At 43.7% G+C, this 18,080-nt stretch overlaps 1 protein-coding gene across 3 annotated transcripts in view; it reads right to left on the bottom strand.

Moving 5' to 3' along the window:
• The window catches only part of ACTN1 (actinin alpha 1), a 103,788-nt gene that overhangs the window by 9,362 nt on the left and 76,346 nt on the right, over nt 1-18,080 (bottom strand). For all 3 annotated transcript variants that reach the window (XM_040412547.1, XM_040412545.1, XM_040412546.1), the window contains exons 9-18: nt 14,948-15,040; nt 13,584-13,814; nt 11,306-11,453; nt 10,175-10,325; nt 9,142-9,250; nt 8,218-8,358; nt 4,129-4,311; nt 3,382-3,516; nt 3,082-3,261; nt 2,474-2,620 (exon numbers count right to left, since the gene is read on the bottom strand). In XM_040412547.1, the coding sequence (XP_040268481.1) occupies nt 2,474-2,620; nt 3,082-3,261; nt 3,382-3,516; nt 4,129-4,311; nt 8,218-8,358; nt 9,142-9,250; nt 10,175-10,325; nt 11,306-11,453; nt 13,584-13,814; nt 14,948-15,040 (1,518 nt within the window). The remainder of the gene's footprint in view (nt 1-2,473; nt 2,621-3,081; nt 3,262-3,381; nt 3,517-4,128; nt 4,312-8,217; nt 8,359-9,141; nt 9,251-10,174; nt 10,326-11,305; nt 11,454-13,583; nt 13,815-14,947; nt 15,041-18,080) is intronic.

The raw sequence follows: 18,080 nt of genomic DNA, 5'->3' as shown, positions 1-18,080 counted from the left end.
AAAAAAAACCCCTCAAAATGGCCAATTTGCAGTTTTTTGGTCGCTTCGCCTCCCACAAAAAATGAATTAAAAAAATGATCAAAAAGTCATACAAACCCTAGAATGGTTTCAATGAAAAGAACAGATCACCACGCAAAAAATGAGCCCTCACACAGCTCCGTACACAAAAAAAAAAAAAAAGTTCATAGGGGGTCAGAATATGGCAATGCGAAGAAAAAATTAGCTTTTTTTTTTACAACGTTTTTAAATTTTTTCTGTATTAAAATGCACGAAAAACTATACATGTGGTATTGTTGTAATCCTACAGAGAATACAAGTAACGGGTCAGTTTTACCACCTAGGAAATGGTGCAAAAACCCCATAAAACTGTGGCGGAATAGTGTTTTTTTATAATTCCACCCAGTTTGGAATTTTTTTCCTGCTTTCCACCACATTGTATTCAACTGTAAATGGTGCCATTAGAAAGTGCTTCTTGTCCCCCAAAAAACAAGCCCTCATACAGCTATGTGAATGAAAAAATAAAAAAAAGTTATGGTTTTAGGAGGGCTGATGAGCCCATCATCTGAGGGCTCATGTGTAGCTTTTATCTCTGATCTTCTGACTCATTATTGCTCAATTCTTAAAAAACTGATAAGAATGTGGCTTAAAGAGGACCTTTCATCGGTCCAAACATTGTAAGATAACTATCAGGCTTTGTAGAGCGGCTCCCAGGGATCATACTGCACTTATTATTCTGGGGCGCCGCTCTGTTCCCCAGTATTTTCGCTGACTTGGTAACACTGGGAGAAGCCTGCCCTTTGTCTCCTGGGCATCTCCTTCTCCCAGGCTGTAGCGCTGTCCAATCGCAGCGCAGAGCTCACAGACTGGGAGAAAAAAACCTCCAAGACTGTGAGCTCTGCGCTGCGATTGGACAGCGCTACAGCCTGGGAGAAGGAGACGCCCAGGAGAAAAAGGGCAGGCTCCTCCCAGTGTTACCAAGTCAGCGAAAATACCGGGGGACATAGCGGGAGAACGGAGCGGCGCCCCAGAATATTAGTAGGTGCAGTGAGATCCTGGGGCGCCGCTCTACACAGCCTGATAGTTATCTTACAACGTTTGGACCGATGAAAGGTCCTCTTTAAATCAGAGGTAAGAGCTACACATGAGCTTCAGATGACAGCTTGCAAACAGACTGATTTTTAACACCTGTAGTGCAGAAACAGCTGAACATTTTTAATAAAAAATTATTTTTAGCCCAAAATAAGTAAAATGCATTATTTATTTTGTTGCTGGTTTATACATTTATTCTTTTAAACAAACTACAATTAAAAACAGTAAATATATAACCAGGAGCCGCCTATCCAACGTGCACCACGTGCATCTGTTCCCGGCACAGAGCCATATGCTGTGCTGTTTGCTGGCACATTGATTACAGTACCAGCCACTTATATTGCTCCTGGGATCAAGACATTTTTACCATTCCTTATTCATAGGACTGTATCCAGGGCTCCGGAGTAGGGAAACTCTAGGGGGATTACTCTGTTCACCTGGACAACCAGATCAGGTGTAGGATATTTAGGGATTGCTAGAGGCAGCCAGGTGATCCCATCTGGAGGTTTTATGGGCACGACAGCGCCTTTCTACTATTTCTGTATACTGTTTATTTTGTATGTTATGTGACTGATTTATTATAGGTAATTTGGGGGCTTAAGATTTATCAATAGAAATTAAAAATTAAGTTTTTGAATATTGTTTTTTTTCAGTAGAGGCATGCTCCTGGTTGTATATTTACTGTAATACCTTAGACAATACTGTTTGAAACACATCATCAAATGCATGCCACCACTGATCATGGTTGTCTATAGCTCTAATATTAAAACTAGAAGTATATGTTGAATGTTAACGTTCTTTTATAGAGGTGAAAACAGCACTTGGGTAAACCGAGTAGTTCAGCGTGTATACCATGGCACAAAAACCTTTTATATGCGCACGTCCTGCTGTTATAGGCACCATGAGCCATGTAGGTGAATCCAGTTGTACTTAATATATTTACAGCAATACTGGGAAAATACACTGCCCGACCAGCAGCGTCACAATTATTCCGTTTAAGGGTACCTGCACACAGATGTGGGTTTTAAAACAAAAAGTCAGTGTGTTTTTCCGCCAAGTCTGCATGTGTTACTTGCGGATTGTAATGTGTTTTTACCATGAACTTACCCTTTGCAATGCAAAGGGTGAAATCTGCACAAACAATCGACATGTTGCAGGTGAATTACGCAGTGATAAAAAAAAAAAAAAAAGAAGCAAAGTGTGAATGAGATTTCTCCCATCTCGCTCTGTTTGCTGGTACTGTATTACACTGCATTTTTTTCTGCATGAAAACCCGTACTGTGCGCAGGTAGCCTAAAAGCACCTCTATAAAGGAAGGTTCTCCCTCGATCAGACTGTCATGATGACTATGACGCAGTATGCTTACTGAGCCATGTGTTCTTACCCGGTCAAAGTGGTTGAAAGAGTTCCGGAATTCATTCATCTGCTCCTGGCTGATGCCTTTGGCGTCTCGTGTGAGAATCTGGTTTTCTACCTCATTGATGGTTCTGGCAATGGTGGTGAGGAGCTGCTCCCATCCCACGCGGATGTGCTAGAGTAGAGAATAGACATAATATTACGTATAGTGGAGGTGATGGCTGAAAGGAACCTTTAAATATGTTGATTATTTTCCTTTCTGACAATTCTCACTATATACTCATCTAATTGCCCTGAATATACAGTGTACAGAGGTGTACCTGCAATAGAGGAAGACCACGTCCTATAGGGCCCAGGGGGAGGGGGCCACAAAGAACTTGCTTTCCCCTTCCCCGTGTGCCCTTAGGGGGAGCAAGTTCTACCCCATGAGATCTGTGTACACCCAGAGAAACATCTATTAAATAAGTGTGCCATAATGTTATTTTGGCCTTTTATTTCTTTAACCAGACCAGAAAAACCTCACGTTCATAATTTATGTAATATCTTAATACAATTAAAACACTAAATTTACATTGCGCAACCATTTATGTGATTTATGTCATTTTGGGTACCTCGGATATAAAGAAGCGGACTTACCTCCATGGTGTAATTGGTGTGCTTGTTATCAAATATAAGTGCCTCCTGTATCTGCTGGTGGTCACCTTCTAACTGGTCTATCTTTGGTTTGTAGTTGACAATACTCTTCTCATACTGTCGCAAATGATTGATCTGATCTTCCAGAGTGCCATGCATTTCTATAGAAATGCGCCCAATCTCCTGCAGGTAACAAACCACATAAAACACACTTCAGAACGGAACACATATAGAACATTATATATGGTCAGTCATGAAAAAGATCCATATTTTGTAGGTGGCAGAAGTTCGTTGACTCCGTACCTGCATTTTTGTCTGTATCCATGGACCGATGACATTGGCCTGTGCTGCAAACTGCTTCCGCAGCCGCTCGTTCTGCTGCTGCCGCGCATGTTCCTCCATTAAGGCTTGATCTCTTCGGGGAACCAGTTGTCTTACCTGCACATATTAATTAGATCATTTTTGGAGCAAAAATTTGTTACATGCGTTTTGTTTAACAAAGAGTTTTTCTGGGCCTACCTAAAGGTCTCACCCCAGACATTGGTGCAATATCGGTAGGATAGGCCACCAATTGTCAGATGGGTGCAGGTTCCAGAGGTAGAACCCGCACCTATCTCCAGAACAGGACTCCCAAAGTGAATGGACGTCCGGAAAAAATATATATATATAAAAAATTAAGGAATTCTTTAGTATAAAATACATTTCCTTACACTAAATAAATCCTATTACACATCCAAACAACTGTAATAACCTGAAGAATTAATTTTAATATAAAAAGACAAAAATAGCATTTTTCTATATCTGTGCAGACAAAAAAAATTACAGAAATTACAGCAGCACAAAAAAAATGTACAATTTCTCCAGCGTATAACAAAACCACAGCTATCCCAATAAAAAAATAAAAACTTATCTGCTGAAACATGGAGCCAAAATGAAAAAAATGTAGCGCCTGATCAAGATCCAAACTGGCTTGTCGTTAAGGAATCAATATCTGACTGGCAAGAATATACCGTAAATGACATCATTTAGAATGAAGTGAAATAAACTCACATGGTCCCACTTGTTGTTAATTTCTTGCGGTGAGATAGTGGAGTAGGGGTTGGTTCCAGCCATGTTGACATGGTATGTCTGAGCCATCTTCGAAATCTCATTATGTATTCCAAGGATTGCTTGCCGTTCCTTATCAGCTTCTGGAAGTGTCGCCTTGAACTGTTCATGTGCGGTGCTCAATCCCTGGATGGGAAGGTGATCACAATTAGTTTTATAGTTTTTCTTTACCACAGGGTTAGAGAGGGCACGGCGCAGTAAATAGATCCTACTGACATAACAGATGGTACTGTGGATAAATAAATGGTGGCACCTTTAAAGGCTCAATAGTGCAGCCATCCATGCATATTAGACAAATGTTCATTCAACTTGGGTCTAATGTGTATGGCCAGCTTAAAGGGCTCGTCTGGCAGGAAAAAAAAAAAAAAACTTTTCAGAAAAGGGCATACCAAGTGAAAAAAAAAAACTAAAATAAGCATTACTTACCTTACCATGCCCTTCCAAGACCTGGCCTACACTTCCTAGTCCTGCCTACTCCCTCAGATAATCACTGGCTGCGGTCACCGAATGGCCGATTGGGCTTTTCCTATGTTGAGATAACCCAAGGAGTGGCGACCACCAATGACCGGGTAAGGGTACTTTCACACTAGCGTTTTTCTTTTCCGGCGCTGAGTTCCGTCCTAGGGGCTCAAATCCGGAAAAGAACTGATCAGTTTTATCCCCATGCATTCTGAATGGAGAGTCCGTCCTTCAGGATGCATCAGGATGTCTTCAGTTCAGTCTTTTTGACTGATCAGGCTTTTCAGAAAAACGTAGCATGCTGTATTTTTACCTCCGGCCAAAAATCCTGAACACTTTGACTGAACGTCGGATCCGGCTTTTGCATGTTAAACCCGAAAAATGTGAAAAAAAAGTTAAAGTCCATAAATGGCGGATCCGTTTTTTCCAATGCATTTTTTCATTGTGATCAAAATCCTGATCAGGATTCAAATGTAATCCGTTTTCACACGTTTTTCCGGATCCGGCGGGCAGTTCCGGTGTCGGAATTGAACGCCGGATTAAAACAACGCTAGTGTGAAAGTAGCCTAAGAGTTGTAATGGCACCAGCAGAGGATTGGCGAGTTGAGTAATGCGTATTTTACTTTTAATACATTTTAGACCTTTAAAAAAAATATAAATGTTGTCCTTACAGACAACCCCGTTTATGTAAGATAGGTTTACAAGGAAAGTGCCGGAGATGTCTACAAGCTCCCTACTTTCCCCTGCTGTTGCACAGTGAATATCTTTAGCATCAACTGGAATGAATATTACAAAAAGTACCGTACTCCATGTGCTTACACGCTTTGTAATTCTATTATACATTAGTCAGGAAGCCCTTTAAATATGATAAAACGTTTTTGAGAATATTCTGTTGTGTTTACTCGATAAGTAGCACTCCCAACGTGGAGCCAGCCACAGACTGTCAGACGCTATATGGTTGCAGCTTACAGCAGTAGCCATCTGGCTAATAATATATTACATTACTGCATGCAATGAGCAGCTTACAGTCTTCCCATCGTATATTATCTTTGAACCGGAAACAATAGGGGTCTCTGGAAATATATGAAAGGGGAGACAATGTGCAGGAAGCTGATAATATTGCATCGGTGGAAGAAAATTGGAAAAGCAAAGGAAATAGTGGCGAGTTAAAAAAACAAGAATATTGAGATATTAATGGGAGAATAAGAAGAAGCTACATATAAGGAGGGAATCATATTAGCTAAGGGGGTTGGCCAGCAAGAAACCATAGAACGCTAGAAATGGCCTAAATGTAGTAGCGGTTACCTAGTAGATCCAGCATTGCTGTATCCCAGGATCAGCAACCTCCAGCTGATGTGAAACTACAACTCCCAGCATGCTGTGTTCACCTCTATGGGAATTCTGACAAAAGTCAAGAAAGTGTGCATGCTGGGAGTGGTGGTTTCACCGCAGCTGGAGTGCCGGAGTTTGCTGATCCCTGCTGTAGCAGTTCTCCCTGGCAGCAGCAAGGACGTTGTGTCAACAATACATGACTGCTGCAGTCAATCACAGGCCTCAGCAGCTCACCACTGACACAGTAATTGGCTGCAGCAGTAACATGTTTTCTGCTGAAATGGGACAACGCCTTTAAGAGGGTTTCTTACCCCCTGTGGACCTTTTCTGCAGACGTGATCAAACCCGCAATGGGAATCATACTTACCTGATCCCCACTGCTGCATTCTGCCTCCATCGTTCCCTTGTAGGTTCTAGGTCTCCCTGGATCCAGTTGGCCGCTGCAGCCAATGACTAGCCTCAGTGGTGACGTATCACCCACGTATCACGTGAACCTGTGACATGACCAGATGTTGACGAAGGGAGATCCAGGACCTGCAGTGCCGGCGGGGCAAAGAAGTGGCAGGGATCAGGCAAGTATGATTTCCACCGCAGGTCCTGCCACACTGGGGGGGCCTGCAGAAAAGGTCCCAGGGGTGAACAAGCCCTTTAAGTTCACATTTATGAGAAATGCACGGTAATTGGCAGTTCCATTTCCAGACTGTGACGATTTATAATACTATGTTATCATGCTTAGCATTTGAACACCAGGGAGCCTCTTCTGTGTTTCAGATGGATGAATGCACACAGTAATGTAAACCTACTGAGCAAATAAAACAAATGGAACAGGTGACATTACTGATATGATGGGGAGCATTTATAAACACTTGCCGAAATGAAAAATGCTACATTTCTTTCTAATCGCTAAATTCAATTCATTTCTTCAGCTGCAGCGGAAAAACAAACTGCTGGAATCCCGTTGGTTGCTGCCGGGACCTCATTATGTGCCTTTCAGTTTATATAATTATCTGAAGAGAACAATAACCTTCTTTTACAGGACTTTGGACTCAGACGCTCTTTGCTGCAAGAGTCCACTTAAAGGGGTATTCCGGTTATAGAAAGTTCTCCCCTATCCACGGGAAATCGGATAACTATCCGATCGGCTATCTCTCTCAGCGTGCTTTTTGGACCAGCTGCTCTGTCCATTTCAGGGGAGGCTCCATGGGCTCCTCTGTTCTCGTGATCGGTGGGGATCCCAATGGTAGGACCCCCACCAATCTAATAGTCATTACCTATCCTGTGGATAGGGGATAACTTTCTATAACCGGAATACCCGTTTAAATGCTTCATAGTATCTGCTCAAGGAGCTTCCAGCAGAAGGACCCTTTCATTTTTGACACCCTTAAGGGGATATTCCAATCTCGCTATGGGCCCCCTCTCTGATCTTGGATGCCACAGCCAGAAGTGGTCAGAGCTATGGGAACAGCCAATTGAGCTGTGCTACACAGTTTCCATTAGAAGTGAATGGGAGTTATGGGAACAGCATAGCACAGCCTGCTCAGCTGTCCGTACCTCCAACCACCTCTGGCCGCAGCATCAAGACAGGATGAGGCTGGAAGGAAGCCCATACTGAAACGGGAATAGCCTCTTTAAAGATAAACATGGTTGTGTTCTAAAAACAGTGCCACACCTGTCCGCAGATTGTGTGTGGTACTGCAGCTCAGTCTCATTCACTTCAATGGAGCCAAGCTGCGATACCAGACAACCCATGGACAAGCGTGAACCTGTTTTTGAAACAAAGCAACCATGTTTTTCTAAGAACCCCATTCATTTGAAAATGGGTGTTCCAATTGGACAGCAACTTTAAAGGTTTTTTCCACATTTACGCCATCGAGGGTCTATCCGTGGCCAAGCGCCACGCCCTCTTCATTATTTAAGGTTCATTCACACGTCCGTATGTGTTTTGCGGATCTGCAAATTGCGGACAAGAATAGGACATGTTCTATTTTTTGGCGGAACGGAAGTGCGGATGCGGACAGCACATTCCGGCCCCATTGAAAATGAATGGGCCCGCACCTGTTACGCAAAATTGCAGATTGGATGCGGACCCATTTTGCGGACGTGCGAATAGACCCTGACTCTGCACACTGTCTACTTAGTGGCAGCAGTGAAGGGTACTGCAGCTTTGTTCCATTCACGTGTCCAGGTCCATCTGCATACTTAGATATTGGACTTTATTCTGAGGCCTAACATGGGGCATACCTGGATCTCCTCAATGGTATGAACAATAAAGGTGTCCTGCAGGTCTTCCATGGCTCCTTCCATCCAGTTGTTAAATGGCGCAGCTCTTTTGGCATACTCCAGGTAAAGCTGATCAATGGTTTCCAACAGCTTCTCCGTTCTCTGTGTTAGGACAATAAAACCCATTATATACAGATAGCAAATGGCAAAATTAAAGGTGAATTACACTAGTCCTAAAGGAACCATCCTGAAATGCGTTTTAATATTTTCCACAAGAATAAAGCAATGGTGTCTATACGCGATCTGTAAATTACAATACAACTTCCTACATTACAACTATAAGGGTACGTCCACACGAGATGTAAAAAGGCTGGGAAAATTCTGCAGTGGATCTTCAGCAACGTTGACATCAAATTTACGGCAAAATCCGTTCCCCGCAGATTTTCTCCTATGCACTGGTTGGATGAGCACGCGCCAGTAAGCATATCTCATCCCCTTTGCTGCTATTGTAAAATGCTGCAGATTTCCCTCCTAGATTCTGTGCCTTGTGTGGATGTAAGCTACATGCATGTTCACAAGGTGGACTTTGCAGAGGCCTCTGCTGTGGTTTTTCACTTTGAATACCATGGACCCACTGGAGGTTTAGCCGCACTGAATGGAGCGAAACCATCATGCGACACCCACTGCAGCTTCCAGAGGCATCTGTCTGGTCTGTCTGGACATGTTCCTTCTTGGCATGGTTGCAAAAAAAAAAAAAAAAAAAAAAAAGCCATTAACTTTTTTTTTTTTTTTTTTTTGCAGTGCCAATATATCAGCGACAAAGATGCAATGTGAACGGGCCCTAAACAGTGGCATGCAGCAGGAACATTTTGTTCTTCCAATAAAACCGGTAGATTTTTTTTTTACTAAAATCTAGTGTTGTGGAAAAATATACAAGTTTCCTACCTCCAAAGCCTCTCTACGTTTCTGGGTGAGTACACCAAGGTTATCCCACTGGTCACAGATTTTTTGGCACCTAGCATTCACACTTGGAGAGTCGTAGTAATCCAGCTCGCTACGTGAAAACAAAGGAGGCAGAGTTCAGCGAGCACGAAAAGAAAATCAATGCGTCAAATGCAACATCAAACCACATGGGCCCCAGTACAAGCGAGCCGACACGCTGAGAAGAGGACTTGGACTGTTTATTGACTTTTCCATTGACATATTTCTCGTCTGCTACAACAATTCAATGATGAATTACCCTATAAATTCAGTGCCTTGTCAGCGCCTCGATTATTATAGAATATAATCTGGCATCAGGGTGAAATGCAGTGTCTGGAACAGGTGCCCTGCTCCTTCTCCTCCCAGCCTGTGATGCTCGCTGAAAACATCTGGTTTGACACTTCTGCATCCAATAACTGGCCACGGCGGTGCCCGCATCCCCTTGCATCATGTGACCATTTGTCACGATGTGAGGGTAGCCGGTCACCACCGCGGCAATTGATTGACGGCCAGGATGTTTACAGTGAGGGTGCGCAGCGGAGCCTCACAGGCCGGAAGGAGAAGAATCGGGGAGCCAGCGCAGGGTAGCAGGTTAGTAAGCTTTCCTCTAAAGGTCTGGCCAAGTGAGGTTCACGTACATGGGCACCAACTTATGTAGAAAGAGAACTAAGACAATATACATGGAAGCCTATAAATGTGGCACATGGGCAGTATACAGAATATTGCACTGTAAGCTATCAATACCCACCTAAACCATTTGTATACCCTTACTACAGAGAGTACATGTACATTATCATCCAAGGTCCAGCCTACTCCATGCCTTCTATGAGGGGGAAGCTAGCATTTCTGGGCTCCAAAGCTAATAAATAGTATAAAAAGCATATAAATAGTGACTGGGTCATCGATTAACACAGGATAATGGGTACATGTACTTGCACATGCTTCATGACGTCTACAAAGAAGGGCGGTAAAATAATAAAAGATGTGCCAGACATACTTGAGTTCCTGGGCAATGGCTGCTATCTGCTCTACTCGGTCTTGATGAGCTGCCAAATCGCTTTCAAAGGCCTCATGTTTCTTCAGCAAAGCCTTGATGTCGGACAGACTTGCCGTTTCATAGTCTTTTTTCTGCAGCATATTTTCCTTTCCTGTTGAGAAACCAGAGAATTGTAAGGGCTAGGACTGGAACACAGTATAATGGCGGATATGGGGCAACCTGTGCGTCTTCTTCTGGGGGACCCCTAAACAATCCCATCTTTACAGTAAATATCATGGCTCTTTGGAGGAACCCCAGGTTTCTACAGAGCACTGGATGGTTCCTCGCTCTGTCAACCCCTACATGGCCTGTGGTGCTCCCTTCAAGTACCAAATAGGAGCTTCTTCAACAGCTGCCATGTGTATGAACCTACTATACAACTGAGATGCTGCAGAACTTCCTGAATAGCATGACCAACCAACGGCATACAGAAAGCTAGCTCTCCCTTACTTTTACAAGAGAGGTTCTGCAGCAGCTGTATGTTATAAGCAATAACGTGCCCATTACTAATAATTCTACGGAATATTAGAAGTCTGTGGAGTTCTGTGCCTGCATGTCTGTACTCTGCCCGATTCTTAAATCCTTAAATATGAACATTTAGAGATAAATACATGAAAAGGTTATGCTGCTTTTTAAAAATTTTCCAACACAAGGATGTAAGGGGCTGTATATCAGTGATGGCGAACCTTTTACAGACCGAGCGCCCAAACTGCAACCCAAAACACACACATGTATGGCAAACACAGCAATTTAACCTGAATACTACAGTCCAATACATTATATCTTCCATGTACTTTATCATTTAGGTAGAATAGCCTGCCCGCATTCAGTGCGCTGTTCATAGTGCGCCCTGTGATTGGCAGGAAAAGTCTAAGGCATATTGGTACACCGTAGAGGGAGCGGGTGCCCAGAGAGAGGGCTCCGAGTGCCACCTTTGGACCCATGCCATAGGTTCGTCACCACTGTTAGAGATGTATCCTCTACATTACGGTGTAGTAAACTAATCCAGCACGTGGGGAATACTGAACAATCCTGGGAACAACTAGTGACAAGTCAGCTCTGGGACAGGTAGCATGAGAGCGATCCTATTACCATCAGTCCAAGCCTCATGAATGGAAGCCTTTTGACGAAACTTTTCAGCCAAGTGGTCTAGTCTTTCCAACCTCCGGATCTCATTCAGCAGCCACTCCTCGTAGCCCTTCTCTGCATGCTCCAAACCACCCCATGCATTGTTGATATCCTGGGAAGGAATCGAGAAACATTATCAATCTTGTAGCTACAGAACAAAAAAAGTCACTGAAATGAGAAGAGCGGCAAATGAAAGAAAGTCGTATGCTGGACAGAGTCATACGTCCAATTTATTTCAGGAAGAACTGGTAGGGCAAGAGAACATAGTGACTAATAACCCAATCGTTGCATTGCTCCAAAAAGTGATGAGAGAGGGTGGACTTGTTTCTTTACAGGTGGTCGTCATTACGAGACATTGGTAATACTTTCACGTTTTTCCGGTGTCCCTATTGCTGAGATATAACCCTAGCCAAAGTCATACTGAGGTTTATTTTTGCTTTGTCTAATTGTCTATTATGGGGAATCTGTTAGCACAGTGTTCCTCAACTCCGGTCTTCAGGGCCCACCTGTGGGTCAAGTTTTCCGGATTTCCTTAGTATTCAGCAGGTGATATAATTAGTGCCAATGCATCAGATCTTACCATATTCTGTGGGATAGTCTCAAATCATGACTGGTAGGTGGGCCCTGAGGACTGGAGTTGGGGGAACACTGTGGTAGCAGATACCACAGTATTATACGAAGAGCACTGTCAGATTCCTTCCGTTCTGCTGATTCAAATGTTTCTGCCCCCATCCAGATCTGCGGTTCCGCTGTATAAAAATCACGTCTATTCCGAGCTCTTTGGTGCAATGAGGGTGGCACCCTTGCACCTTGTCAAACCTACAGCTCTGCCCTGTATCGTGAAAACCACCTCATGTTATCTGGTCTAGCCCTGTGTTTTTGCGTGGGCACAGTCGCTTTGGAAATTGGCGCATGCGCAGTACAGCCATGGGGATTGACAGGGCTGAAGTTATCTGTACTGTGCAGCTCTGTGACGCACCACTGAAAGGTCAGTGTATCATCATGCTGGAGAGCCCCTTTAAAGAGGGTTCTCGATAATTGTGGCTGCCAATTCCCTTTATTTATCCTCCACTCTATAACCCTGCAGCAATCACAAATGGAACAGGACTTCTATAAAGGTGTAGTGGCATTTTATGGCAGTGAAAGTGAACACCACATATGTTTACCTATGGCAGTGAATTTTTACCGGCCTGTCACACAAGCAGGAGTTTATAGAAACCAGAAGCAAACAGAAAACGCTACCTTTGAACCACATATTTATAACATTTCATGGTATAAACTGAAATAAAAATTTTTATACTGCTTCGCTTCAAGTATCTTTTGAGATTCATACTATTTCCTTCTCTAATCATGCCTAAAGCTAAATCCAAAACTGCTTTGGTTTTCTTAGAAAAAAAGATATACCGTAGGTGTGAAATGACTGATGGCAGAGTGAAACTAAAGGATTCTCTGCTTTCAAGGGTGAAAAGCAAACAATAATAATAATAATAATAATAAGAATAATAAATAAATGAGAGTAAAAATAAAAAAAGGGGTTAAATTTATCATTCCTCTATGCCACAAATTTGGCATTAAAAAGCTGCCAAACCCAGTTTTGCGACTTATTCAATGCCACTGCGACTAGATTTAGTTGCAATTCGCATTTTTCCATAACCCTTGAAAGTTTAAAAAAAAAAAAAAAGGATTATGTGGCGACGGCAGATCCATTGGCCCCAGAACATTTATCATCATTTATGCCGGAAACTGACGTAAATGATGATGAAAATCTACGCCAGCTAAGAGCCGACAGAGATTTGAATTCCGCGCACGGACTGCTGGAGGACGCCTGCGCCTCATCATATATTAAATGCCGTCTCCGGCAGCACAGGGCCCATCAAGACCAGCATAGCACGTGCCAGTTTTGATAAAACGAGGACAAAGTTTTTTTTTAAATAAACTGGACTTTATGCATAAGTGCAAATCATGAGATTCTTAAAAAGTGGAATTATGCATTAATTATGGCTGCAAAACTGAAAACATACACAAAAAACTGTCAATCCACATAAAGCGCATCTAAAAAACTCTTCTCATGCTCCGCATAATTACTTCTCTCGTATTTGTGCAGTAGAATTCAGCAGTTTTCTATACAATTTATATATTTAATTACATAAAGAATTCAGGTTATCGGCTCCATTCACTCGCTGCAGGTAAGACATCTACATCTGCAGCACTTTTCATAGACTTCCATAGTGTCAGTACTCACCGAGACCATCTTCCCCTCGGACGGCATGAAGGCTGGCCGGTTGCTAAGCCTCAGTTTAGTCTGAAGAGTGTTAAAGTTGATCTCTAACTGGCACTTCTCTTGGACCTTAGGGGGCTTGTGAAGACGTCTATAGTCTCTGAAGTCCTCAAGCTTCTGTTGCATGGCCTGCATAGTGTTTTCAGGCGCACGGTTCTCCAGCCAAGGAACGGTCCGTCGGATCCATTCTAAAAGCTACAAGACCAGAAAGATGATCACGCGTCATATACTGCATATATATTACTACATCCGCTCGTTCCCTTCATTCATTATCAAGTTACCACATCCAAATGAAACCGTGCACTACCCATAGTTATGTAATGCGTTTCCAAAGGATATTTCTGCTTTTAACTTCCCACTTTCCGAAAAATATACATTTTTACATTTTAGAATACTAAAAGAGCAGGAGCTATGTAGGTATAAAGGTGCCCATACAGATGCCTATGGCGACCTCCCCACTTTTCCATTGGCAGCAAATGTCGAGCACAAGAAGGATCGAGCATGCAGGATTTCAACATGCCCGATGTCATCTTCCCACAAGTGACAGAATTAATATTGATGACCTCAGGACAAGATCAGATTGACACCCCCCGCTGATCAGCGGTTAGAAGAGGCTGGGGGCTTTGTGAGCGCTGCGGCCTGTCCCCATGTGACATCACCGTACATTGTTCACATGACCAAGTTGCAGTTCAGTCCCATTTAAGTCAATGAGGCTGAGCTGCAATACCAAGGCGACGCTGTGCTCGATAAGCGCCTGGGAGGCCACCGCAATCACTAGAGCTCTGGTGGGCGCCGCAGCTTCCCGAAACCGCTGATCGGCGGGGGCACTGGGACTTGGACTCCTGATGATGTTATGTCCCAGATAACTCCTTTAAAAAGGCAAAAAATATGTGAAAACAAGCACAGTAAATTTCCTATTTTCACTATTAGGCCTCAGATGCCGACAGTGTTCCGTCTGCATTTTATTGCCGACCCACTGACTTCAAAGCGTCAGGGGTCTGCATTCTGCTGACATATTCTATCTTTATGTGGAACGGACATGCGGATGCGAAAGCACACGGATCATCCGCATGCTTTCCGCATCCGTATGTGCGTTCTGCAAAAAGATAGAACATTCCCTATAATTGGCCTCAAAATGCGGACCGTGGACCCATGGTAGTCAATGGGTCCACATACAAGGCAGATGCAACACGGACAGTATCCGGATTTTGCAGAGCGCAAAATACATATACGGTCGAGCGCATGAGGCCTTATAAGACGATGCATTATGTGCGTCCACCATTTACCAAGAGATTCGACCATTATCCCCGTTTTTTCTCAAAACTTACATCGCTTGCTAGCTTTTCATAGTCTTCCATAAGCTGCTCATTCTCCTGATTGACAGCTAGCACTTTACAGATACGATTGGCTGCCGTCTCCGCCTGCACAAAAAGAGGAATAGTTAAAAACTGCAGAATAGCATAGAAAATTCTTAACGTACCTGTGAAAGCAATTCACAAGCCAAAAAATAAAATTAGTTTTTAGTTAAAATATGCGAGTAAGGAAATCTCCCCAAAAATAAATAACTGAGAAGACCATTAGATCCCGCTCAGAAAGTCCCCTTCTGCACCCTGTGGTCCTCTGCTAACTCTCCAAACGCAATTAAAAGTGGGCCTAGTACAGGGGATTTATAAATGATAAAAGTAGATCATTAATCTGAAAGTTTATGGATTTGGGGAATGTTTAAGTTAAGTCTCGACATAAAAAAGAATTTAGGAGCTTAAACTACCCATACATATTAGATGAACACACCGAAATTTGTATGGGAAAGAATGATTGGGCAGGTTTGATTTTCACATGCCTTATCCTTTCTTACTGTGTCTGGCAGTGGCCTATTACCCGATTCACACGGAAATAAACATGCATGCTCAGCTGAACGGAGTGTGCATGTATAGTCAGGAGTAATAACTTACTAGGATTGCCTAGGATTGTAAAAATATGGTGGATTTCTTCCAAATACTGCACTACACCTGTCCATGGCTTGTATCTAGTTGGCTCAATTTAAGTCAATGGACTTAAGCTGCAATACCGCACAGAACCTGTTGACAGGTGTGGTGCTGTTTTTGGAAGAACGCTGCCATGTTTTTGGAATCCTAGACTAAGTTTGCTTAGTTCCATCACCGAGGTCTCATGATGCCTACTTCCGCCAGATCATGACCTGTAAAAATAATTACTCCCTCTTAGGGCTCATGCTCACGACCGTATGTATTTAGCAGTCCGCATAAAAACGGATCCGCAAAAAATATGGATGACGTCCGTGTGCATTCTGTATTTTGCGGAACAGCTGGCCCCTAATAGAAGAGTCCTACCCTTGTCCATAATGCGGACAATCATAGGACAGGTTCTATTTTTTTGCTGGACGGAAGTACGGACATACGGAAACGGAATGCACACGGAGTAACCAAGTTTTTTTTGCAGACTCATTGAAATTAATAGTTCCGCATACGGTCCGCAAAAAAAACTGAATGGACACGGAAAGAAAATATGTTTGTGTGCATGAGCCCTAAGGATCCAACAGAGACCCTTAATTATACAGGTGACAGATCAGGACACCAAGCGTCAGGATTAAAGGCCTTTTACAGGGGCCGATGATCATTCTTACCAACGCTAATTCCCGATCAGTGCTCCGTGTACATAGGACTGCCAATCAAATGACAAACGTGCGACTGCTCATTTGTCCATGATCACATCTTTTTGCAGACATTAAAGTAATCACCTGTCAGCAGCACATAGCCCTCTAAGTGGGGACGAGCTGCCAACAGTAATAAACTGTATGTGAATGAAGGATCGCATTAACAATCAGTCATAATTGATCCATGTAAATGGAATTAAAAGGCATCTGTCCGAAGGTTTGTACCTAGGAAAATGGGATGTACGCTTGGCAGCAGAAGCATCTGTGTTGGTCCCATGAAACGATTACTCGATTGAATTGAGTTATTTGACACGAAAAGAAAAAAAAAAAACCTCTATGCAAATTATTTGCATTGATGATTCGTTTGTCATGTGACCACGGAGCGGGAGTGAAGCACTTGCTATTACTCACCGCTCCATGGTCACCCGCCGGCCCGCACCATCCTCCTGACACATCGTCAGGACATCGTGCACGCTTACGTACACTATGACCTGACGCTGTGTGACGTCAGGACGACAGTGCAGCGCGCGGAGAAGATGGACGAGCAGTGGAGCAGCGCCCCTACAGGAGAGGTAAGTATTTTATTTCACTGGCGCTGGGGACATGGCTAGGAGGGGGCAAGCTGGTGGCAACGGAGGAGGGGGCAAGCTGGTGGCAACGGAGGAGGGGGCAAGCTGGTGGCAACGGAGGAGGGGGCAAGCTGGTGGCAACGGAGGAGGGGGCAAGCTGGTGGCAACGGAGGAGGGGGCAAGCTGGTGGCAACGGGGGAGGGGGCAAGCTGGTGGCAACGGGGGAGGGGGCAAGCTGGTGGCAACGGGGGAGGGGGCCAGCTGATGGCACGGAGGGGGCAGATGAGTTAAGAAAAACATTCTTTTAATTTGTTTTTTGTTATTAGAGTACTCTTAATTGTTGGATTAAAATCGATGAATACTCGATTACAAAAATAGTTGATAGCTGCAGCCCTAATCATATGTGCCCACATTGCTGAGAAAAATTATGTTTTAATATATACGAATGAGCCTCTAGGAGCAACGGGGGCGTTGCCGTTACACCTACAGTCTCTGCAACTGCTGCGCCCTCTGCACTTTGATTGACAGGGCTAGTTGTGATCACGTTTACACTGCCCGGTCCTTTCAAAGTGCAGAGCTCAGAGCCTCTAGGTGTAATGGTAACACCCCCGTTGCTCCTAGAGGCTCATTTGCATATAATAAAACATAATTTTTCTCAGCAATGCAGGCACATATGAACACGGGACCAACACCGATGTCTTCAGCTGCCAAGCGCACATGTAACAGGTCAGAGGTACAGATCTGCTGACTGAGGCCCTTTATATTAGCCCTGGCTGACTCCCTATATCATCAATCGATGCTCAATATGGCCAGTAGATCTGCCAGTGTAAAAGGGAAGCAAACAGCAGCAATCTCAGAGATTTACTGGATCCGGCAGGGTTCAACAAAAACGCTTCCGTTACTGATAATACAACCATCTGCCTCCGGTTGTATTATCTGTAACATAGCCAAGACGGATCCGTAATTAACTCCATTGAAAGTCAATGGGGATGGATCCGTTTTCTATTGTTATCTTGCTCCACATCCCAGGACGGAAAGCAAACTACAACATGTTGCGGTTTTCTCTCCAGTATGGGAACACAACTAAACGGAACAGAATGCATTTTGGAGGATTCCGTTCTGTTCAGTTCAGTTTTCTCCCTATTGACAATGAATGGGGGCAAAACGGAAGATTCTCAGCCCCCCCCCCGGTATTGAGCCCCTATGACGGATCTCAATAGC

This window comes from Bufo bufo, chromosome 11 (assembly GCF_905171765.1).
Source record: "Bufo bufo chromosome 11, aBufBuf1.1, whole genome shotgun sequence".
Classification (NCBI taxonomy): domain Eukaryota; kingdom Metazoa; phylum Chordata; class Amphibia; order Anura; family Bufonidae; genus Bufo; species Bufo bufo.
The sequence above is the reverse complement of the archived record's forward strand: the minus strand, read 5'-3'. Positions and strand labels throughout refer to the sequence as shown.